General features: G+C 41.1%; 1 protein-coding gene across 1 annotated transcript; it reads left to right on the forward strand.

Annotated features, from left to right (window-relative positions):
* Positions 1–535: 535 nt before the first annotated feature.
* Positions 536–22,869, forward strand: ccdc167 (coiled-coil domain containing 167). Its single transcript, XM_060902852.1, has 4 exons — positions 536–675; positions 18,699–18,793; positions 18,885–18,937; positions 19,045–22,869. The coding sequence occupies exons 1-4, from the start codon at positions 625–627 to the stop codon at positions 19,146–19,148; spliced, it is 303 nt and encodes a 100-aa protein (XP_060758835.1). The 5' UTR covers positions 536–624; the 3' UTR covers positions 19,149–22,869.
* Positions 22,870–24,374: the final 1,505 nt, after the last annotated feature.

Consider the following 24,374-nt stretch of genomic DNA (forward strand, 5'->3'; position numbering starts at 1 on the left):
ACAGGATAAAGCGGCTAGAGATAATGAGATGAGATGAGATAAATAAAGGCTTCTTCTTCTCCTTGATTTGTCAAAAATGAAGTAGTACTATAGTAACGGAATTGATAGCAGAGTCTGTAGATTTGTGCTGTACTTCTCATTTATTTACATGAGTAACATCGGTCTTAGCTCTAACTCTAACCCTAAGACTTAAAGCTTAATCTTAACCCTAAAATCTTCTCCCTAAACCTAACACCCAACCGCTAAGTAACGTGGCACAAATTGACAGAACACCAGCCCTGAGTGCTGTACTTGGACTTTATTGCATTGTTTAAAGTGTTTAAGGCTGGATTTTCTTCTGATACTTCAGAAAGTCAAAGCGGAAAAAGCTGTTTACTGGACTATATGGTTGAAGTGTTATTATCAGTGGTTCTCGAACCAGTTGCTCTAGACGGGCCCTCACACACCACACGGAGCGACAGAACCATGTAGTGCGTGAGATTGGCCTGCAGGTGGCGGTGTGTGTGCTGCTTACAGTAAACACTCTCTCAGGCGAAGGGTGAAGAAGATTTCTTCTGCACGTCAGCTCAAGCCAGCTCAGGGTTTTGTTTTTTAATGATATCCTGATACCTCTTACACTTCAGAATGACAAAGCTAAAGAATATTAAAAGGGAAAAGATTAGTGTTGCGACTGAGGTGAGTTGGATATGTCGCGTTTCTCATTTATCAGGTCCGCCATGTTGACTGAATACTTTATATCAGTACACAGTGCCACTGTATGTATGTGTACAAACAGGAATTATCCTCATAATGTTCAGTCCTCCACTTATAGGTTCTTGTTTGTCCTGCCAAAATGAGGAATAAAACAATTCTGAACGTATTCTTTTTAACGTGATGTACTGTATGTTTGTGCTGGTGGGTTCTTTGTTTGTTTCTAGGTGTTTTACTGACATCTACTGGCCGTAAGCGGTATTACTTTACGACTCAATCAAGAAACAGGGACAGACAACAGAGCAATAGCCAGTTTAGTTCTTCAGAGGTTTATTTTAATACATTTCTATTTTATGACTTCCACATTATCGAGTCAGCAACACAAAACATTTTAGAGTCAAATGTTTGTTTTCCGGGCGGCACGGTGGTGTAGTGGTTAGCGCTGTCGCCTCACAGCAAGAAGGTCCTGGGTTCGAGCCCCGTGGCCAGCGAGGGCCTTTCTGTGTGGAGTTTGCATGTTCTCCCCGTGTCCGCGTGGGTTTCCTCTGGGTGCTCCAGTTTCCCCCACAGTCCAAAGACATGCAGGTTAGGTTAACTGGTGACTCTAAATTGACCGTAGGTGTGAATGTGAGTGTGAATGGTTGTCTGTGTCTATGTGTCAGCCCTGTGATGACCTGGCGACTTGTCCAGGGTGTACCCCGCCTTTCGCCCGTAGTCAGCTGGGATAGGCTCCAGCTTGCCTGCGACCCTGTAGAAGGATGAAGCGGCTACAGATAATGAGATCAGATGTTTGTTTTCCAGCACAAAATTAAATGTTGCAGATTTTTTTTTTGTATCTGAGCAGCATGTTACATAAGAGAGCACTTTTCAGATGAAAAAAGAAACCATAATGAAGGCTGCTGGGTTTTGGTGCAAAATGAAGAAGCGAGTGTGACAAAGTGTCCAGAAGAACTGTGGCTGGTTCTGTAAGATGCTCAGTAAAACCTACAGCTCATTTCAGCATAAAACTGCACTCATTGTACCTTGGACAAATTTTTTTAAAGCAAGGAGTCGTCTCACACCAAATATTGACTTTGTTTCATTTATTACTGCTTGTTTACAGTATTTTTTTTTATGTTGAAGCATTTCATTTCATTATTTTTAAGCCATTTTTGTTCTCGTCGTCAGCTGTCCATCGCTAGTGATGATGACTGCTTTCTTAGGATGCGCAGAAACGCAGATGACCCACACCATAGCGACAGAGTTGTCCGCAGCGGTGCATGAACAGCCTAGCTGACCCTGGTGAAAAACCTCACAGGATCTTTAAGGATCCATGAGGATTGTCAAAGACCTGCCAAAGATCCTTAAAGATGAGGCTCTTTATAGGACCCTTAAAGGATCTTAGAAAGATCTTCAAAGATTTTCATATGCAAAATAATTTGTAAAGAGCCTCAAAAAATTGACACATCTTTTAAGGATCCTACAAAGATCCTCATAATGATCTCTGCAAAGATCTTTGCAAGAATCCTTTAAGATCTTCAAGTATTCAACAAGGATCTTTCAAAGAGCTGAGAAGGATCCTTCTAAGAATCTTGTTAAGATCTTTACTAGGATCCTTGAGGATTTGATCAGGATCTTTGTCAAGATCTTTGCAAAATTCCACCAAGATCCTCAAAGATTTAATAAGGATCCTTCAAAGGTCTTAAAAGGATCCTTTTCAGGATCTTATAAAGATCTTAACTGGAATCCTCAAGGATTCAGTCAGGATCTTGTAAGGATCCTTGTCAAAGTCTTTGAGATCTTTGTGAGGCTCTTAAGATCCTCAAGGATCTAATGAGGATCTTTTGAATTTTTTAAAACAATCCTAATTCAGCGGAATTGGCGAGTGGAAATAGATTGAAACTTACATAATTATAATTCATGAGAACTGGATAAGGATATACTGTACCAAGGAATCCTGAATAGCCAACAGCTTAAAAGTATCTTTGAAAGAATCTTTAATGATTTTCAAGGTTTCAAAGATCTTGAAAGGATCTTAAGGATTTCATTAAGTTCTTTTTAGGATATTTTCAAGATCTTCACAAGACCTTTGCAAGCATCTCAAGATCAAGAAAGCAGTGAAAATCAAGTCTATGGTACATGACTCTTACAAAATACAGCGGAACCCCTCAGAAGTGAATATCTGGCGTAATGCTTTCCAGAACTGGAGCTGTTTGCTTTTGGGGGCATGTTCTCATGAGCGATGACCTAAAAGTGCAAAGTTGGCCTCTCATAGGAACTAGCAAACAACAAGATGTGTTGTGTAATCTCTGGCAAAGTGGTAATGTCTATAAGCAGTAGTTGATTCTCTTTCAAATTAATCCATGCTTGAAAACGACTAATTGAACCATGCATTTATTGAAGTTTTGACAAAACTGTTTTTCAAAGTAAATTGCCATGGTCAATTTCTGAATTTGTTCTTTTCTTTCAGGGTGCATCATCAAGAAATATTCCTCCAAAATCTTAGACAAGTATTGGAGTGACCTAAGGAGGGCAATCAATAAAAAATGCAATGACCTCAGGAAAAAGCAAACAGGTTGATGAGGATCTTATGTTGCTATCTATTTGCTTTTTCCTGAATGTTCAACATAATTTTGTGTTCAGCTGTGTATTTGTGACCCTGTACATAAAAAGGGAGCTTTAATTAATTTTTGATAAACTTGTTTAAATACACATTTAAAATGTTTTAAAGCAGTGTTAAAATTTTGTTGATATTTGCAAGACATACTTCAATCTTTAAGCAAATTGGAGATTTGAAAGTTTTTGAAACATTTTGAAACCGTTTTATAACAAAATTAACCCCAGGAAAATATCTTTTCACCTTTTTAAATAGGTCACATTCAACAAGTCATTTCTTTAATCCTCTAATTTTAATGAACATCATTGTGAGTTGTCATTTTGTAAGTACATCTTTGAAAAGTTCTATCAAGTTAACCTTTTTTATATTTGCGTGAAGTTTCAGTGAATTTCTATTTTTGTTGATGGCTTTCATTTAAGACTTCAGCTGAGCAACCAGTATCCAGGTGTTTATATAAGAGAAAATTTTGAAAATACAACATTTGCCAATATTTTTATAATGTTGAACCTTAAGAGAAATTAGCCCTGATGTTGTAAAGCAGGTGGTGGGATTAATGGTAATCAAGGGCTTAGCCAGAGATGAAAAAGTGGGAGTCATGAACGATCGGCGTGAATGCGCTTTTTTTTTTTTTACATTTTTCTTAAACAGCAATATCAACACTACTAAAATGAATTCTATAAAAAATGTTTCTATAAAAACAATCTAGCTTACTAAGAACATCTGTCAGCATACATTTCAACATTGCATCGTCATCTTCGTCATACCCAAGCCATGTATACAACGTTATGTTTTCGGTAGCGTTGGTTTGCTTGTTTGTTGGTTTGTCTGTTAGCAACATTACGGAAAAAGTAATGAATGGATTGCTCTGAAATGTTTTCCAGAGGTGTGACTGGGCACAAGTAACAATCCATTAAATTTTGGCGGTGATCCGGATCACCTTCTGGATCCTGGATTTTTTAAAAGGATAAATTTTTTCCCCATTGAAATGAATGGGCGCGCGACACAAACAGATTTTTCCTTCTGTAGGCCAAACCGTAAGGTGTAAAGTAATGAAACTTGGTACACTGATAGAGGAGTGGACCCTGATTGATTTCATCAAGTTTCGTGTTGGTACGTCTCACACTCTAGCGCCACCAACTGATCAGTCTTACATGCGTTCATGCACATAACTTTTGATTCGTATGTCCGATTTTCATAAGTCTGGTACCGTTGGAATCCTTGGAGCTAGACAATTCCAACGCATCCTATGACCTCATTCTCCACCTAATTAGATTTTCCGCCATTTTGAATTTTGTCCAAAGTGAAGGTAGAGTGACCCTGGCCGCATGTTTTGTCTGATCATCACGAAACTTGGCACACACGATCTCCAGTCCATGCCTAATGAATGATATTCGTTTCACTCTCATACATCGAAGCGTTCGCCTGTGGCAGCCAATCAAAATCGATGGCAAAGCCACCAAACAGGAAGTGAGCTCATATCACGGAAACGCTTTGACGTATCAAGACCATATTTAGTGGCCTGACTTTGGACACCATCCAAACTACCCTCATCAAATATGGTGTCATTTGGCCACTAGGGGGCGTCACAATTAGCAAAAACGTATTTTGGCTCATATCTCAAACGCTTTGATATATCAAGACCATATTTGTTGAGAGCACTTTCGGCACCAGTTCACGTACCCTCATCAAATTTGGTGCCATTTGGCCACTAGGGGGCGCTACAGTGAGCAAAAACGTGTTTTGGGTCATATCTCTTTACGGATTTAGAATTACATCTACATTTTCATGTTAGTGATGCTCTGGGATGTCCCTGTAAAGAACCTTGCCAGCCTGTCATCTCCGTATGAGAATCCGCCTTGTGTCTTGGCCAAACTTTCGCGTGTTGACACAAAACTTGTCGTGTGGGCGTGCGGTCGCCTCTCTTGCCGGGTCACCATGGCGGCGCACCTGAGCAAGCACACGTTTGCATTTTTTCCAGAAATGCATTCTAGTTATTATTATTACCTCCGCCAAGGTGGTTATGTTTTCAGTAGCGTTTGTTTGTTGGTTGGTTGGTTGGTTGGTTGGTTGGTTTGTCTGTTAGCAACATTACGGAAAAAGTAATGAGCAGATTGCTCTGAAATGTTTTCCAGAGGTGTGACTGGGCACAAGTAACAATCCATTAAATTTTGGTGGTGATCCGGATCACCTTCTGGATTCCGGATTTTTTTTAAAGGATTCTTGTCGGAGGTCTGCCCTCTCAGAGTGCTTTACTAGTTTAAAATATGAACGTACTTTCCCTCTGTAATAAACATAAACATGTCTGAAAGCGATTTCTTTAGTCTAGTCCATTTATTTCAAATGGTGAACCGAACTGTATACACTCACCGGTCATTTTAATAGGAACACCTGCATGCGCAGTGCGCACTCGTTCTTACAACATGATGACACGTACAGAGGTTGACGTTGCTCAATGGCTTTCTCTTGGAGTTGTCTCAGGGTAAAGATCCTATCTGAGGTAGATCTGCCGGCTTTGAAAACACACTGACTTTCTGGAAGTACATTTTCTGAGATATTTTTAATTTGGTTTAGAACTATCTTGGCCAGAATCTTGCCTGCAGTGTAAAGCAGAGATGTGCCATGGTGATTTCCACATTCGCCCCTTTCTTTTTGTAGATGGTCACAATTAGTGTATCTTTGAAGTCTTGGAGAAGACATATATGTTCTCCCAACATGCATTGTACAGTTTTAAGAGTGCAAGCTGTTAGGCTGGGGCCGCCTCGCTTCAACACGTCAGCCGGGATGCCGTCTTGGCCGGGTGCTTTGCCACATCTAGTATCCTTGAGTGCTTTCTCAAGCTCATCTGATGTGATGGGTACAGGGCAATTCCATGTAAATGTCAACCTCACCATGCAAAAATAAAGCAGCATGTAATACATCAAAACCACTCCCAGAGATATCACCTAGGCCTGTATTTTACAGATGTGAATAAGTTGAACCAATTTGTAACCAACCTAATATGTCACTGTCAGTCTTTCTTTCTTATAATGTAAAACCCAAGCTAAAATCAACTTTGATCATGTGCAATTCTATATTATTGCCACAAGCCACAGAAATGTATGCTAAAATCCACAAAACAGCAAAACAATAGCCATCCTAAATATTATTTAAGAACTTTGATAGTTTTAGCTGATATTTAGAGAGTTTTTCAAAGGGTTATGGTGGTTAAATTGCTGATTTTCTAAACATATGCCATGTCTATTTCAGACGCGTCACATCCATAACGGAATTTTGTCGCATCCATAACGCTGACTTTTCCTTCCGAAACTCTGCATGAAATACAAAATATTTTAAACAAAGATTTTTTAATATTCACCTTGGACCCCTGTATCAAATGGATATCTCCATTTCGACATTAGGTTTACAATTTCACAGAGTTTCATAAAAATGTACAGTCACCCAAGAAAAGTGATACTTTTTCTGTCACATCCATAACTCATCTTTTATTGGCATTTTCTGGCATGCCCTAGATGTACTATGGGGATTGTTCTTGTTCTATCACTTCTCCAGTATGGTACAGCCTTAAAATATGCAACACCTGTTTAAATACTGGGAGACGATAAAACATTCACTGGGTCATTTGTTGCCATTTTGAGTTCAAGTGTCACGTCCATAACGCTGGAATTGCTCTACACACAGATCTTCTCTTGTTGGTCTCCTCTTAAACCAGTGACATGCCTCAGGATCAACTGACCCTTGCTGGTTTAGGAGATTGGAGAAATGCTCTTTCCACCTTCTTTTTATGTCTTCCAGATTTGTGTGGAGTATACTTCCATCAGCACTTCACTGGTGCCACTACATTGCTTCTTGGTCCATAGAGAGTCTTCTGTCTGGCGAATAATCCATGGTAGTCCTTCCTGTCCACCAGTTCCTGTAGTTCCTCAGCTTTCTTGCACCACCATCTGTCTTTCACGGCTCTGATTTCTCATTGTGCTTTCGCTTTAATATCTCTGAAAGCTTTCATGCTTCTATCGGAGTTCTCTTTTAGACGTAGGTTATACATTTTGCCTTTTTCTTCTGACAAAGTTTGGATAGAATCAGCCTGTTCTTGAAACCAGTCTGGTGTACTTTTCTTCTGCTGTCCAAGTATATCACTTGCAGTTGTGTACACAATATGGACTGATAACTCCACAGTACTGTACAGGAAAGGTTAGAGCAGGCTGTATCTGCTGCAGAGACTCGGGTCTTTTGGAGTGCAAGGGACACTCCTGAAGACTTTTTTGACACTGTGGTGGTGTCAGCCATCTTTCATGACGTTTTGTTGGGAGCGCGGCATCTCCAGAGCTGACAGGAAGAGACTGGACAAACTGATCAGGAGGGCCAGCTCTGTGCTGGGATGCCCCCTGGAGCCAGTGGAGGTCGTGAGTGGGAGGAGGATGATGGTTAAGCTGTCATCTATGATGGAGAATGACTCCCACCCCTGACAGGACTTACTTACTGGACTGCAGAGCTCCTTCAGTGGGAGGTTGCTCCACCCTAAGTGTGTGAAGGAGCGTTACCACAGATCATTCCTTCCTGCAACTGTTAGACTGTACAACCAGCACTGCTCACAGTAGACTCACGTCTGTATGCGTCAATAGTTGTTGCATTGGGGTTTTTTTTTTCTGTTTTATTTTCTGCAATATGACTACCTGATATGTGCAATAAGTGTGTTTCATCTGCTTCATAATTCCTCTAATTTAGTATTTATCTTAGATATATTTTTTCTTTCTTCTTATATATATAATTTTATATAATTTTTTTTTTTAAACTTGTATGGCTTGATATGATCTCTTCTGCTGCTATCCAATGTACTGCTGCAAATAGGAAATTTCACCATTGTGAAATAATAAGTCTTCTTATCTTAATATCTTTTAGCCTCTGCCACATTTCCTCAACACATTCTGTCTCTTCTTGATTGGGGCGTTTTCCTGTAGAGCAGTTGTAATAGCTATTTTGAGTTTGCGCTGTCTCATCATTCTTCAACTTGTCTAGTTTATTTGTTGTGGAGGCTGCTCTCTTGCGTCTAGGAAATACAGGTCTGAGTTTCAGCTTCGATTGGACCATATAGTGGTCTGTTGAGCATTCAGCTCCTTGCATTACCTTTGTTGACAATCTCTTTCATGCTGGATCTGCGAGTCACGACATAATCAAGGAGATGTAAGTGTTTAGATTTTGAGTGGCACCAGGTGAAGTAATTTTTGTCTGGTTGGCGAAAGTAGGTATTAGTGATGCATAGTTCACGTTGAGTACAAAAGTTGAGCATGAGTCCACCATTTGCGTTCCTATTTCCCTTGCCAAATTTCCCAATAGTATCTTCATATGTTACATGATCATTCTCTACTCTTGCATTGAAATCTCCCAGGAGCAGAAGCTTCTCTCCTTGAGGTACCTTGTCTGCCACATCAGCTAATTTGTAATAGAAGGCTTATTTTTCTTCATCAGGATGGGTCATGGTAGATGCATACCCATTGATCAGGTTGAGGTAACGATCATTCCTTGTGGGTACACACAAACGGGATTCGCTCAGATATTCCCACTGGTAGTGATGGCAGTTTCCCAGCTATCTTATTCAAAATGGCAAAAGCAACTCCTGCATTTTTCTTCTTTTGTCAGTATTCCCACTCCAGAAGAAAGTGTATTCACTCTCTTGCACTTCTCTTTGGCCTTCAAGCCTCGTCTCTTGGAGTGCAGCAATGTCGATGCTGTAGTGACCTAGTTCTTTCGTGATCAGAGCTGTTCTACGCTCAGGTCTCTTATCATTGTCCAACATGGTATGGACAGTCCAAGTCCCAACTATCAATTTCATATTCTTTGCTTTTCTACCGCTATTATAAAGACCCGCTGGCCACAGTGAGCCAGCCAGCTAAGGACTGGGTAAGCTTTCTTTTCCCCACCTTTTCTAGGGGCTTCCCTTTCCAGGACAGGCAGTGCTCTCCCTAAATAGGGCTGCCTGGACACCCGCAGTGCTGCCTCAGCCCGCTGTTACCCAGAGCTTCAGGTAAGCTTGCTTCAAAATGCAAGCTGCCTGTGTGTAAAGTTCCTGCTAGCAACTTCCAGCTTCTCAGACCTGCTGCCGTCGCATTTACTACATCGCCACAGGGCTTTCTTATTCTCCTCTCCTAATGAAGCACCTTGCACAGTAAGATAAGACAAACGATGTTGTGCCCCCATTGTGTTGTCTCTCTGGACCTCCAGACCTGATGCCAAGTGAAAGAAATAAAGAAAGCACAACTTTATTCATCACACACTTGTGAAATTCCTCTCTGCATTTAACCCATCTGAAGCAGTGAACACATGCATGCACACACGTGAGCAATGAGCATGCACACATACCCAGAGCAGTGGGCAGCCATGCTAACAGCGCCAAGGGAGCAGTTGGGAGTTAGGTACAAGGGCACCTCAGCCCGAGGCCATCCCATATTAACCTAACCACATGTCTTTGGACTGTGGGGGAAACCGGAGCACCCGGAGGAAACCCACACAGACACGGGGAGAACATGCAAACTCCACACAGAAAGCAGTGGTTGCGTTAGACTTTTTCATTGTCCGTCATTTTGACGGACAGGGTCGTAAAAATTCCGTCATTGTCCATTATTATCTGTCATTTTATTTTAACTTTTAAATGACAGTGTACAGTGGTGCTTGAAAGTTTGTGAACCCTTTAGAATTTTCTATATTTCTGCATAAATATGACCTAAAACATCAACAGATTTTCACACAAGTCCTAAAAGTAGATAAAGAGAACCCAGTTAAACAAATGAGACAAAAATATTATACTTGGCCACTTATTTATTGAGGAAAATGATCCAATATTACATATCTGTGAGTGGCAAAAGTATGTGAACCTCTAGGATTAGCAGTTAATTTGAAGGTGAAATTAGAGTCAGGTGTTTTCAATCAATGGGATGACAATCAGGTGTGAGTGGGTGCCCTATTTTATTTAAAGAACAGGGATCTATCAAAGTCTGATCTTCACAACACATGGTTGTGGAAGTGTATCATGGCACGAACAAAGGAGATTTCTGAGGACCTCAGAAAAAGCATTGTTGATGCTCATCAGGCTGGAAAAGGTGAAAAAAACCATCTCTAAAGAGTTTGGACTCCACCAATCCACAGTCAGACAGATTGTGTACAAATGGAGGAAATTCAAGACCATTGTTACCCTCCCCAGGAGTGGTCGACCAACAAAGATCACTCCAAGAGCAAGACATCTAATAGTCGCCGAGTTCATAAAGGACCCCAGGGTAACTTCTAAGCAACTGAAGGCCTCTCTCACATTGGCTAATGTTCATGAGTCCACCATCAGGAGAACACTGAACAACAATGGTGTGCATGGCAAGGTTGCAAGGAGAAAGCCACTGCTCTCCAAAAAGAATATTGCTGCTCGTCTGCAGTTTGCTAAAGATCACGTGAACAATCCAGAAGGCTATTGGAAAAATGTTTTGTGGATGGATGAGACGAAAATAGAATATTTGGTTTAAATGAGAAGTGTTATGTTTGGAGAAAGGAAAACACTGCATTCCAGCATAAGAACCCTATCCCATCTGTGAAACATGGTGGTGGTAGTATCACGGTTTGGACTTGTTTTGCTGCATCTGGTCCAGGACGGCTTGCTATCGTTGATGGAACAATGAATTCTGAATTATACCAGCAAATTCTCAAGGAAAATGTCAGGACATCTGTCCATGAACTGAATCTCAAGAGAAGGTGGGTCATGCAGCAAGACAATGACCCTAAGCACACAAGTCATTCTACCAAAGAATGGTTAAAGAAGAATAAAGTTAATGTTTTGGAATGGCCAAGTCAAAGTCCTGACCTTAATCCAATTGAAATGTTGTGGAAGGACCTGAAGCGAGCAGTTCATGTGAGGAAACCCACCAAGATCCCAGAGTTGAAGCTGTTCTGTATGGAGGAACGGGCTAAAATTCCTCCAAGCCGGTGTGCAGGACTGATCAACAGTTACCGCAAACGTTTAGTTGCAGTTATTGCTGCACAAGGGGCTCACACCAGACACTGAAAGCAAAGGTTCACATACTTTTGCCACTCACAGATATGCAATATTGGATCATTTTCTTCAACAAATAAATGACCAAGTACAATATTTTTTGTCTCATTTGTTTAACTGGGTTCTCTTTATCTACTTTTAGGACTCGTGAAAATCTGATGATGTTTTAGGTCATATTTATGCAGAAATATATAAAATTCTAAAGGGTTCACAAACTTTCAAGCACCACTGTATATAGGCTATAAATGCTATATATTTAATAACTTGTGTTTTCATGGACTCATTTTCATTTAAAAATTAATTCACAGAACAAGCTTGTATTATTTAATCATTTATTTATGTATTTATGATGCAAAAAGATGAACAGAGATTCTGACGTTCCCTCCGCTAAAAACATTGCGGCTGTTGTGCCTTAACGGGCATATGAACAGTTATTTTACAACGTAGCAAGACAATTGCAGTTAAAATATGAACAGTCCACTACAACGATTTAAGTGACAATCTAATTTGACCTGTTTGCGTGAGCTCAAACCTTCCTTCTGGCCCGCATGGATTTAAATTGGGAGCTCGCTTGTGCATAATCAAAGTCGTCAATGGAGACTGCTGCCGAGGCAATTGTCATTAAATTTTGCATCTTTGCCTCGGACAGACGACTTCTCATTGACGTTTTAATTTTATTCTGAAGGCTGAACCTGCGCTCTGCTGCGACACTGGAGACTGGAATAACCAGTGCCACTTCAGCCAAAGTTCTGAAGTCGGGAAACATTTCTCCCAGGGAAGTGATCAGAAGCCGGCAAGAGCCTCTGAAAGTTGGATTTCCTGACCCTGCTAGTACTCTCTTCATAAGGAGGAAATCCTGCAGCATGCGGTCTTTCTGCACCAGTGGTGCAGCTGCACCCCGCGGTGACCCGTAGTGGTCACAGACGCGTTCCAACGCATCCAGTCCATGCCTCTTCAACGCGCTGTCAGCACCCGGATAGCGAGAAGCATTGAGTACAGTGTCGAGGTCAGCGATGATTCCCAGATGCTCTGCCGGGAATCTTTTTTTGATTGATTTTGTGATCTCCGCGAGGTACTCGGTGCGCAAGTTGGAAAAGGCCTGCGGGTCTGGCTGCATGAGTGTGATTCCACAGGATCTGTGGTCTTGTAAAGCCTCTTTGAATTTCTTCTCCGCCTCACCTGGCTCATTCATCAAGTCATCTAGGCTAGCGAGGGTCATGTTCACGACTGGCTGGATGGAGGAGATGTTCACGTCCTCTTTTTGGAAAGTGAGGTTCATGCGGTTCACCACAGCTAAGGCGTCAGTCAGGAGGTGAGTCAGGGCAGGGAACGTGTACTTCTGGAGCCGCTTTCTTAGACCCTTAGCTACCGGACAGTCTCTCGCGGCTTCCTCCTCCTCCAGCTCCAACACCAGCGCAACCCAGTTGGCATGTATGCCCTTAACTGCCCTCTCCAGGGACAGCCAGCGTGTAGCGGGTGGTTGTTTGAGACTCAGCAGGTCGTATTCATCCATTTCATTTTGCAGTTCATTTAGTCTGTGTGTTCGAATGGGGGAATTCTTGTAGTATGTGTAGATGTTATTAATGGTGGTGACATAAGCATCTATTTCACGCACAGCCTTTGATGCATCTCGGGCTGCCAGTGCCGTTCTGTGCGCACCACAGTGAATGTTTATGAGGTAGGGACAGTCATTCTGGCGCAACTGTTGTGCGACTCCGGTCTTTCGACCCACCATCATATTCGCTCCATCACTTCCCAACCCAACGACCCGAGACATCGCTACACCACGGCCCGATAGCACATCTTTTATTTTTGCTGTGATGCATTCGGCAGTGCCAGAGGGTATTGCATAATTGCCAATGAACACTGTTTCAGGCTCTCCTTTCTGCTGAAGTGTTAGATATGTGATCAGCATTTTCTCAACTGTGATATTAGTTGTTTCATCTACTATCACCCCGACATATCTACTGTTTGCGATGCGGTCATCGATGGCGTTGGTTACGGTCGCTGCAATCGCTTCCTCCATCTGACTGACTGTGTCATGGTGAGTGAATGTGTGTGCAGCACTGTTCAGGTTTGGACACCCGGCAGACTGTAAGAGGTGTATCAGTTTGGGATATTGATGGCTCGGCGTGTTTGTATTTGCCATGTGCAACACAACCTTAAGTTGTGTTTTTAGTGCCTCATTACAGGCAGCCTGTGATTTCTCGACGTGCTTCTCCATCTGCACACTCTGAGTACCGTGCAGGCTTCGATGTGGCTTTGGCTATTTTTGTGGTCATTGAGGGCCGATTTCTGCATAGTCATGCAGCCTCTGACAAATCCATTGGCGACTTTTGCTCTCCTACAGATGTCACAAAACATTTTTGCCCCCTTCCGCCCGCAGCCAAGTAAACTCCCGCTCCCACTGAACCCTGTATTCCTGCCTGACCTCCTTGCCACTTGTTGCTGCTTTCCCCGTAGCTGCCGGTGCCGCTGGCTGATCAGCCGTTAATGCCTGCCCATCTTCATCCTCCTCCAGCGCATCATTCCCTCTCTTCTCTCCTCTCTGAAGGCCATCACAGTTGGGTTTTTTTAAAAATCCTTTCACACTAAGCTGCCGTGACATCTTGCTACATCGAATGTATACACCACTTATCGTAACGCTCGAGCCAGATAGACAATGAATGCACGTGAGGTGAAAGAGATGACAGCTAATCAAGAGCTAATCGATATGCACGCGCTCGCCACCAACAGGTTAGGTGCGTGAACTACCGGCTACTTAAATTGATCATCATCTGTCAAAATCACGCATGGCCTTCAGATTCTTCCGTAGGCTACTTAAATTTGTCATAGTGGGGGTCGGCTCGGCGGAGCCTGGAACCTGACACGGAAGGTCTTAAATAAAACGAAGTTATGTTTAAATGTTAGTTTGTCTACCCATGCTCTCATTAAAATGATAGTTTAGCAGATATTCGAGCAGTGATGTTCCTAAGTTTCCTAAGCTTGCTGGGGAAGAATACAATAAATCGACATTTGTTTCATTTTAAAAACAAGAAAACAACTAGCCTAAATGAGCGCTATTGCATCAAGACGTACAGGCAGGGAAACGATACAAACAACCCAATGCATCTCTTTTTTTTTTTAATAGCAAAAATGACGTGTCTTCTGCAGAGAAGGGAAACATTAATACATCTCACTGTGCTAGTGGTTAGAAAAGTCAGAGCGCGATAGGGGGGAACAGCCTTGCGCAGTGGCTACAATGTATACATGAGTAGCCTATGCACTGAACATCAAGACTGCCGCAACGTCGGCTCAGATTGAAAGTGACGGCAGTGAAGACTATGTATACTGTATGTAAGAAAACTCTGCCACAACTTGCCAATCATTTCAATTGTGTGTTTCATTATGTTTTATTATTGTTATTATTAGGCTATTATTGTTATTGGTAATGGTAACGGTAAACATCCGTCAAAATGACCGACGGCCTTCAGATTTTTCCGTCATGGCTAAAAAAAAATCCGTCAATGACGGACAATTGTCGGTTAACGCGACCTACGACAGAAAGGCCCCCACTGGCTGTTGGGCTCGAATCCAGAACCTTCTTGCTGTGAGGCGACCGTGCTAACCACTTAAGTGGTGCGCAAAAGTGCTACAGATCTGGCGGGTATGGAAGTTGCCCCGCGGTGACAACTGACTTGCCGAGTGATGCCATCCGTTGACCATTTGAGTGGCTCTTCCACATGCCATCTAGTGGTGTGCCATTGACCCTGTTGTGTTCATCTGCCACATTGCACCGAAGAGCACCCTGCTGCCAGCATCTTATTGATGATGTACTATTTAACCCATAGTTGGAACCCAGGCAGGTGCTACCACTCTGGGTCAGAGCAGACCTGGGAGCAATGGTGATCAAGGGGCAGCTCCACTTTCCCCAATACCCAAGTCCTCCCAGATCTGAGACTCACCACCGGTTGCAGTTTAAAGTCATACCCAGGACTAAGAATGACAGTATAATGCATTATGGATAGAAATGGAGAATAGAATAGGATAAAGTAGGATAACTTAGGAGAGAATGGAATAGAATATGACAAATTAGTATATATAAAGTTAGAACATAGAGAATAGAGTGCATGTGCACAGAACAGAAGAAAACATGACAAATAATAATAAAGAATAGGACAGACATTAGGACAGTATAATAGAGTATAAGAGAAGAGAAGGGAATATGATAGAATAGAAAGCTTTTTGAAGACGTAGAAAAGAAAATGACAATGCTACACATTCTTTTAGTTTGTAGAAAAGAATAGACAGTCAAAACAATACAAGAGAATAGATTAAAAGAGAGAAGGGAATTGACAGAAAGCATTATGAAGATACAGAACACCACAAAACACTTCATATACAGTATTATCCACAGAATAGACAGCCATGACAATACAATGGAATACATCACAAGAGAAAAAAGAAGGGAACACATCAAATTAGAACAGAATGTATTATGATTCTATAGAATAGAAAGGAACAGATGGGAATAGAATAGAATAGAAAGCATGATGGTGGTATAGAACAGAATACAACAAAAATACTATATGTATTCTGTATAGAGTAGGATAGACAGTTACGATAAGATAAGAATTTTTGTTCTGCAGCATTTCTTAACATGTGCCTAAGGCAGCTGGGCCATAGAAGGTTCACGCTGCATGCTACACGCTACACGCGTGTAAAGAAAAGTGGACAAACGTAGCATGACTTGCTCTGGGCCATAGAACGGCGTTCACGTTGCACGCTGCACACTTCACGCGTGAAGCGAGAAATGAACATGCACACTTTTTTCTAGGCGTGAAGATGGAAATTCCAGTCAATGCATGCGGTCACCGCCGCGCCAGCCAATCAGAACGGGTCTAGGGAGATAACTCTATGCTTTCAGGGGAAAACTTCAGAAAAAATATAATTGAATGGTATAATTGAAAAATAGTTCTTCATCGGGATTGTCAAGCAGATTATAGAATGTTCGGTGAAATTCACCACGGGTTTCTCTCAGAAGGAAGTGTTCTCGGCTCCAAATTCTGTTCCTTTTTCTCTTCCTCTGTCTCAGTAAAAGCAGAATGAGGCAATCGTCGTCATCCGAAGAGTCCATATTGTTGGTTACTCGGTCAAAGTAGAACAGACGCAACACGTGAACATCCAAGCATGAAGTTTAATGGCCCAGGGTCCGGTTCTTCACGTGAACGTGTAGCGTGCAGCATGCAGCGTGCAGCGTGAACCTTCTATGGCCCAGCTGCCTAATACATTTTTGCTTTTTTTTATATAAAAGCATCAAATGCATTTTATTTTTTAAATGTAACACGACTGCAGTTTGTTATAAAGACTTGTATTTTGTGTATCGTAGAAATAACTTGAATTATCAGGATAAAGGTCACTGTAGTTGATTGGCAAATAAAGAAAGTGTCCTTGAGTGAGTAGGTAGGGAGCCTATAGAGAGTTCATTAGTATTATGTATGTACAACATCAGAAACTCGATCCATTACATGGCTGGACAGTTTTAAATCCAGGAACCTGGCAGCACCAATGACATTTTATGTTTACTGCTCTTTTCCAGAGCGAGTTAAAGAATACAGTGGTGCTTGAAAGTTTGTGAACCCTTTAGAATTTTCCATATTTCTGCATAAATATGAACTAAAACATCAGATTTTCACAGAAGTCCTAAAAGTAGATAAAGAGAACCCAATTAAACAAATGAGACAAAAATATTATACTTGGTCATTTATTTATTGAGGAAAATGATCCAATATTACATATCTGTGAGTGGCAAAAGTATGTGAACCTTTGCTTTCAGTATCTGGTGTGACCCCCTTGTGCAGCAATAACTGCAACTAAACATTTCCAGTAACTGTTGATCAGTCCTGCACACCGGCTTGGAGGAATTTTAGCCCGTTCCTCCGTACAGAACAGCTTCAACTCTGGGATGTTGGTGGGTTTCCTCACATGAACTGCTCACTTCAGGTCCTTCCACAACATTTCCATTGGATTAAGGTCAGGACTTTGACTTGGCCATTCCAAAACATTAACTTTATTCTTCTTTAACCATTCTTTGGTAGAACGACTTGTGTGCTTAGGGTCATTGTCTTGCTGCATGACCCACCTTCTCTTGAGATTCAGTTCATGGACAGATGTCCTGACATTTTCCTTTAGAATTCGCTGGTATAATTCAGAATTCATTGTTCCATCAATGATGGCAAGCCATCCTGGCCCAGATGCAGCAAAACAGGCCCAAACCATGATACTACCACCACGATGTTTCACAGATGGGATAAGGTTCTTATGGTGGAATGCAGTGTTTTCCTTTCTCCAAACATAACGCTTCTCATTTAAACCAAAAAGTTCTATTTTGGTCTCATCCGTCCACAAAACATTTTTCCAATAGCCTTCTGGCTTGTCCACGTGATCTGCACTGCAGACGAGCAGCATTGTTCTTTTTGGAGAACAGTGGCTTTCTCCTTGCAACCCTGCCATGCACACCATTGTTGTTCAGTGTTCTGATGGTGGACTCATGAACATTAGCCAATGTGAGAGAGACCTTCAGTTGCTTAGAAATTACCCTGTGGTCCTTTGTGACCTCGCCGACTATTACACGCCTTGCTCTTGGAGTGATCTTTGTTGGTTGACCACTCCTGGAGAAGGTAACAATGGTCTTGAATTTCCTCAATTTGTACCCAATCTGTCTGACTGTGGATTGGTGGAGTCCAAACTCTTTAGAGATGGTTTTGTAACCTTTTCCAGCCTGATGAGCATCAACAACGCTTTTTCTGAGGTCCTCAGAAATATCCTTTGTTCGTGCCATGATACACTTCCACAAACGTGTGTTGTGAAGATCAGACTTTGATAGATCCCTGTTCTTTAAATAAAACAGGGTGCCCACTCACACCTGATTGTCATCCTATTGATTGAAAACACCTGACTCTAATTTCTCCTTCAAATTAACTGCTAATCCTAGAGGTTCACATACTTTTGCCATTCACAGATCTGTAATATTGGATCATTTTCCTCAATAAATAAATGACCAAGTCTAATATTTTTGTCTCATTTGTTTAACTGGGTTCTCTTTATCTACTTTTAGGACTTGTGTGGAAATCTGATGATGTTTTAGGTCATATTTATGTAGAAATATAGAAAATTCTAAAGGGTTCACAAACTTTCAAGCACCACTGTACTTTGTCATCTCCATCAAAAATGTATATGTCTAGTTCACTTGATAAGCATCTGAGAATACCATTGAGCTGTTGGAGAGGAGTACGTACAGCAAGAATGCACATGTCATTCTTTTAAAAATGTAATTAGTGCTAATAAGGCGATCACCTGGAAGCATCAGGACCCGTTTTATTAAATCCTAACTATTTTTTGTCCTAGATTGACCGTATTGAGGAGCAGAGATTGAAGTGTCAGGGTAGGCTGGAGAGGGCAGAGTTCAGACATCGACGTGAGCAACTCTCAAATGAGGACAAGTAAGAGTACACACTTTAAGGATGGAGAAATTATTATTACTGAATGTTCTGAGCCACACAAGGCTTGAATTACTCCTCTATGTTTCCACAGAAAGGCCCTTGAGGATGAAATGGCGATGATGAATGAGAGGATACAGAAGTATGGTAATGCAAAGAAAGTACAGTTTAACCATGAAAACAATGTTATGTTGCTGTAGGTCTCCTAGAACCCGTGTGTGGTTGATTAGACGTGTATGTTGTATCTGTTTCAGAGAAGGAGCTGTCAGATTTGCGAGGAGAGAACAGGAAGAATATGATGTTGTCTGTAGCACTGTTGGCCATCAGTGCGCTTTTCTATTATACCTTTGTTTATTGAGGACACCTGCAGCCACATCGCTGCCTCGACCCGTCATCCATCTTCTGTTTTTAGAAGGCTAATAGTGAAATACATCTTCATAAGTGCAAACCTTTTGGCTGGAGGATCTCATGTTCACAAGTGTGTGTGTGTGTGTGTGTGTGTGTGTAAATATATTATTTACATACTGCATAGAGATGAATTTAAGCATTGAACTCTGGGTTTTGGGTGAAAAAAAAAAGTTCTTCTGTTTTACTATAATTCAGAATTGCACATTATTATATATATACACACACGTACAGTACCAGTCAAAGTTTGGACCCACCTAATTCTAATTCAGTGTTTTTTCTTGATTTTTATTAATTAAAATACACTTCATGTCTTCAAGTAATGATGGATATCGTTTCTCTTAGTCGAGCGGTTCTTGACATATGTATTATTACGGTTGTGGAAAAGGACTATTTACTGTATCTTTACTATTTACTGTTTGAGCTCAAACACATTAAGAAGGCAAGAAGTTAATCCACTAGTTAACTTTTGACAAGACAGCTGTTAATTGAAAATCATTCCAGGTGACTCCCTCATGAAGCTGGATAAGATAATACTAATAGTGTGCAAAGCATTATCAAGATAAATGCTGGACACTTTGAATCTAAAATATCAAACATATTTTTAACTTTTTTTTTTACCACATAATGCCATATATGTTATTTCATTGTTTTAATGTTTTCAGTATTGTTCTACGATGTAGGAAATAGTCAAAATACAGAAAAACCTATGCATTAGAAGGTGTGTCCAAACCTTTGACTGGTATTCTGTGTGTGTGGAGGATATTACACGGTTGCGCGAAGATATGAAGTCTGTCTTTGAGTGGTGAATGTAGATGTCGCAAGTGAGTGAAGTGAAAATATTTTTCAAAACGAGGAGATAAACTTCATATCTTCATGCCACCATGGAATGTTCTTTATATTATATGGACACAAACACAAAGAAATTACGCAAGTTAATCAAAAGAATTAAAATTTTGAATCGGTTTGCCATTTTGACAATGCACATCTAGTCAGCGGGAAAACACTGGGAGTGACGTCATCAGAGTGAAATATCGGGAAATATGTCACTCAGATCTGCGATATATTTTGTCTGAAAAAATGTGAGTTTTTCAACACGAGAAGATAAACTTTTAAACAAAAACAAGCAAACAAAAAGTACCCACATTTATCGCTACAATTCGATTTCCTCACGAGTGTCCGTAGAGATTTGTCACGATTTTGGTTCATGTCCCGGATGGAGCTAAGATGAAAATTATGAGTAGTGTATTTCCCAGTAAAACACTTGCCTATACAAAAATATTGGAGCATGAACCCACATTTCTATCTATCCCCAATGCTCCAGGATAGTATGAAGCTTTCCATATTCCAGAAAAGTGTATTGCTAAATAATGTATCACAATATCGATATTGCATCATATCACCAAACCTTAGTGCAAATTTCTTCTGAACAGTTGGTCTTGGATATTATAAACTGCCAGACTTTTAATTCTCAACATATGTAATGCAACGGAGCTTCAGTTATTATTCTAAATATGCTGAAATGTGCTTTAATAATAATAAGAGACATGTACAACCCCGATTCCAAAAAAGTTGGGACAAAGTACAAATTGTCATAAAAATGGAATGCAATGATGTGGAAGTTTCAAAATTCCATATTTTATTCAGAATAGAACATAGATGACATATCAAATGTTTATACTGAGAAAATGCATCATTTAAAGAGAAAAATTAGCTGATTTTAAATTTCATGACAACAAAACTCAAAAAAGTTGGGACAAGGCCATGTTTATCACTGTGAGACATCCCCTTTTCTCTTTACAGCAGTCTGTAAACGTCTGGGGACTGAGGAGACAAGTTGCTCAAGTTTAGGGATAGGAATGTTAACCCATTCTCGTCTAATGTAGGATTCTAGTTGCTCAACTGTCTTAGGTCTTTTTTGTCATATCTTCCGTTTTATGATGCGCCAGATGTTTTCTATGGGTGAAAGATCTGGACTGCAGGCTGGCCAGTTCAGTACCCGGACCCTTCTTCTATGCAGCCATGATGCTGTAATTGTTGCAGTATGTGGTTTGGCATTGCCATGTTGGAAGATGCAAGGTCTTCCCTGAAAGAGACGTCGTCTGGATGGGAGCATATGTTGCTCTAGAACCTGGATATACCTTTCAGCATTGATGATGTCTTTCCAGATGTGTAAGCTGCCCATGCCACACGCACTAATGCAACCCCATACCATCAGAGATGCAGGCTTCTGAACTGAGCACTGATAACAACTTGGGTCGTCCTTCTCCTCTTTAGTCCAAATGACACGGCGTCCCTGATTTCCATAAAGAACTTCAAATTTTGATTCGTCTGACCATAGAACAGTTTTCCACTTTGCCACAGTCCATTTTAAATGAGCCTTGGCCCAGAGAAGACGTCTGCGCTTCTGGATCATGTTTAGATACGGCTTCTTCTTTGAACTGTAGAGTTTTAGCTGGCAATGACGGATGGCACGGTGAATTGTGTTAACAGATAATGTTCTCTGGAAATATTCCTGAGCCCATTTTGTGATTTCCAATACAGAAGCATGCCTGTATGTGATGCAGTGCCGTCTAAGGGCCCGAAGATCACGGGCACCCAGTATGGTTTTCCGTCCTTGACCCTTACGCACAGAGATTCTTCCAGATTCTCTGAATCTTTTGATGATATTATGCACTGTAGATGATATGTTCAAACTCTTTGCAATTTTACACTGTCGAACTCCTTTCTGATATTGCTCCACTATTTGTCGGCGCAGAATTAGGGGGATTGGTGATCCTCTTCCCATCTTTACTTCTGAGAGCCGCTGCCACTCCAAGATGCTCTTTTTATACCCAGTCATGTTAACCTCCTAAGGTCCAAGCTGTTTTTTTTACATGCATTTTTTATTTCTCTTTGCTATTTGGGCTTATTAGAACCTGATTAGAATAAAAACTAAGCATCATCTTTTGATAAGATGTACTTTTAGAGAAAAAGTATGTCCACATATGTGGATTCTTGTTCCGAATTTCCATAAAGTGCTGTCCACGCATGTGACCGCTAAGCCCTAGGAGGTTAATGACCTATTGCCAGTTGACCTAATGAGTTGCAATTTGGTCCTCCAGCTGTTCCTTTTTTGTACCTTTAACTTTTCCAGCCTCTTATTGCCCCTGTCCCAACTATTTTGAGACGTGTTGCTGTCATGAAATTTCAAATGAGCCAATATTTGGCATGAAATTTCAAAATGTCTCACTTTCGACATTTGATATATTGTCTATGTTCTATTCTGAATACAGTATCAGTTTTTGAGATTTGTAAATTATTGCATTCCATTTTTATTTACAATTTGTACTTTGTCCCAACTTTTTTGGAATCGGGGTTGTAGTTGAGAGTGAAATTTAAAATAAGTACATTATTTAGATATTGTGGTACTTTGTGTAAGGTTTTAAGGTGCATGTTGTACCGGTACATAGGTGCATTTTGAGTTAAAATATCCTTCATTATGATGTAACACAGCTGTGGAAACCTTTGGATTTTTTTTTTTTTACAGAAGGTCTCTTTCATTCAGGAAACAAGAGATCATCTGTGAAGAGACAAGGACACTGGAGTGTAGCTTTACTATAGGAGAACTTTAAATGGCATACCAGGCCATCAGTTTCCTGATTTTACTGATATTTCCTGAAGAATGACTGCTGGTATATTTTTTTTTCAGCTTCTTTAATAAAACCTAAATTGATGAATAAAGGTTTGAATTTTGTAATTGCTGTAATTACTATTGTGATCTTTTTCAGAAAAACAGCAATTCAGAAACACACTCTCTCTGCACATGCATGGCGGAGGAGTGATCGTGGTATGGAGAGCCCGTGAGAGCGGTTAGCGTTTTGCCAGGTTTTTTTGTCTGCATTTAATGCTTTTTTTTTTCTTCTGTATAATATCTCAGACTTTTTGCGGTTTTTGCATGAGCAAATAACTGTGTGTGAGAGAGAGAGAGCAGCGTGCTGGAGGAGTATGGTGCTTCCCAGCATGAGGCTGTGTGAGAGTTTAACTCGACAGCACTGTGTGGGGTGTGTAGAGGAGCGTGTGTTAGCGGTTGGAAATGTGGTGGGGCATGAGAATATTGTCTCTGCCTCCTGCATGATTGTTGTGTTCCTGAATGATGTAAACAGAGTGAGCAAACTAATACAGACAGGTGTAGTGGTTTAACAAGAAGTTAATACTGGTTTCTCTCCTAAGTTCCCCTTCCAAAAAGATCATCCTGTATCTCCCTTCATCTCTGATGCAGCAGTCGCTAAAGAGTTGTCGAGATGTGGGCCACTGGTCTCTCCAATTAAGAAAATTCCCCTTGGTTGTAAGTCCCCCCTGGTTAAACACCTGCTGCTGTTTAGACAATCTGTATTCGTGATACTCAGGGATGGTGTTGAGTAAATTAATGTAGTGTTTAAATTTAGAGTAGATGATTCGGACTACAGTATCTATGTATCCTCTGACATGGATATGAAATGTTTCAAGTATGGACAGACAGGTCATCTTGTCCATGTCTGTCCTGAAAGACAAAGTGACCCCGGTGTTTCTGAGCGGCCGGGGCAGGATGCAGCTGGGTCCGCTGTGGTTGTTCCCCCTGTGGCTGCAGTGTGTCCGGCTGCTGAAAACTCCAGAGCAGCTGCTGCACCAGAGCATGAGCAGAGTGAGCACCAAGCCCGGTCTGCGGCCCTGGAGTCCACTGTGTTGACCCTGGAGAGGCCCATTTCAGCCAAACCAGTCCCAGAAAACCCCTGCTTGGCTGAGAAGTTTATAGTGGATTCTGACACAGTGCTGGAGCTACCTGCGCTGGCAGAGGCAGGTACAGGGGTGCAGAGCCATCGCTTGGAAGCACCCGTCACTACACCTGTCTGGGAGGGGATTTGGAGATGAAGGATGAGCCCATGTTTAAAGTATCAAACAAAAGAAAAAAACAAGGTAAGGGACATGGGAAAAAACAAGCCATAAAAGACATGAAGGTGGATGAAAGAGAGTCAAACGGTAATGAAATGTCAGATTCTGTTTTTAACTATGGCTCCCAAGATGAATGTTTACCAGTCGTTTACTCTGCTGAAGATATTAGAGTTTTTAAGGACCACTAAATGGCAGAAAAATGTTGCAGAGGAATATTTCCCCGACGGTAAACAGTTTATTCATGACGTGAAGCATTTTAGAAGAGAAG

The sequence above is a fragment of the Neoarius graeffei genome, chromosome 21 (assembly GCF_027579695.1).
Source record: "Neoarius graeffei isolate fNeoGra1 chromosome 21, fNeoGra1.pri, whole genome shotgun sequence".
Classification (NCBI taxonomy): Eukaryota; Metazoa; Chordata; class Actinopteri; order Siluriformes; family Ariidae; genus Neoarius; species Neoarius graeffei.

Coding starts and splice junctions, on each gene's coding strand:
- ccdc167 (XM_060902852.1), top strand. CDS start 625: ATGACAAAGCTAAAGAATATTAAAAGGGAAAAGATTAGTGTTGCGACT. Junction 676..18,698: donor AGATTAGTGTTGCGACTGAG/GTGAGTTGGATA, acceptor TTTTTGTCCTAG/ATTGACCGTATTGAGGAGCA. Junction 18,938..19,044: donor TGAGAGGATACAGAAGTATG/GTAATGCAAAGA, acceptor TATCTGTTTCAG/AGAAGGAGCTGTCAGATTTG.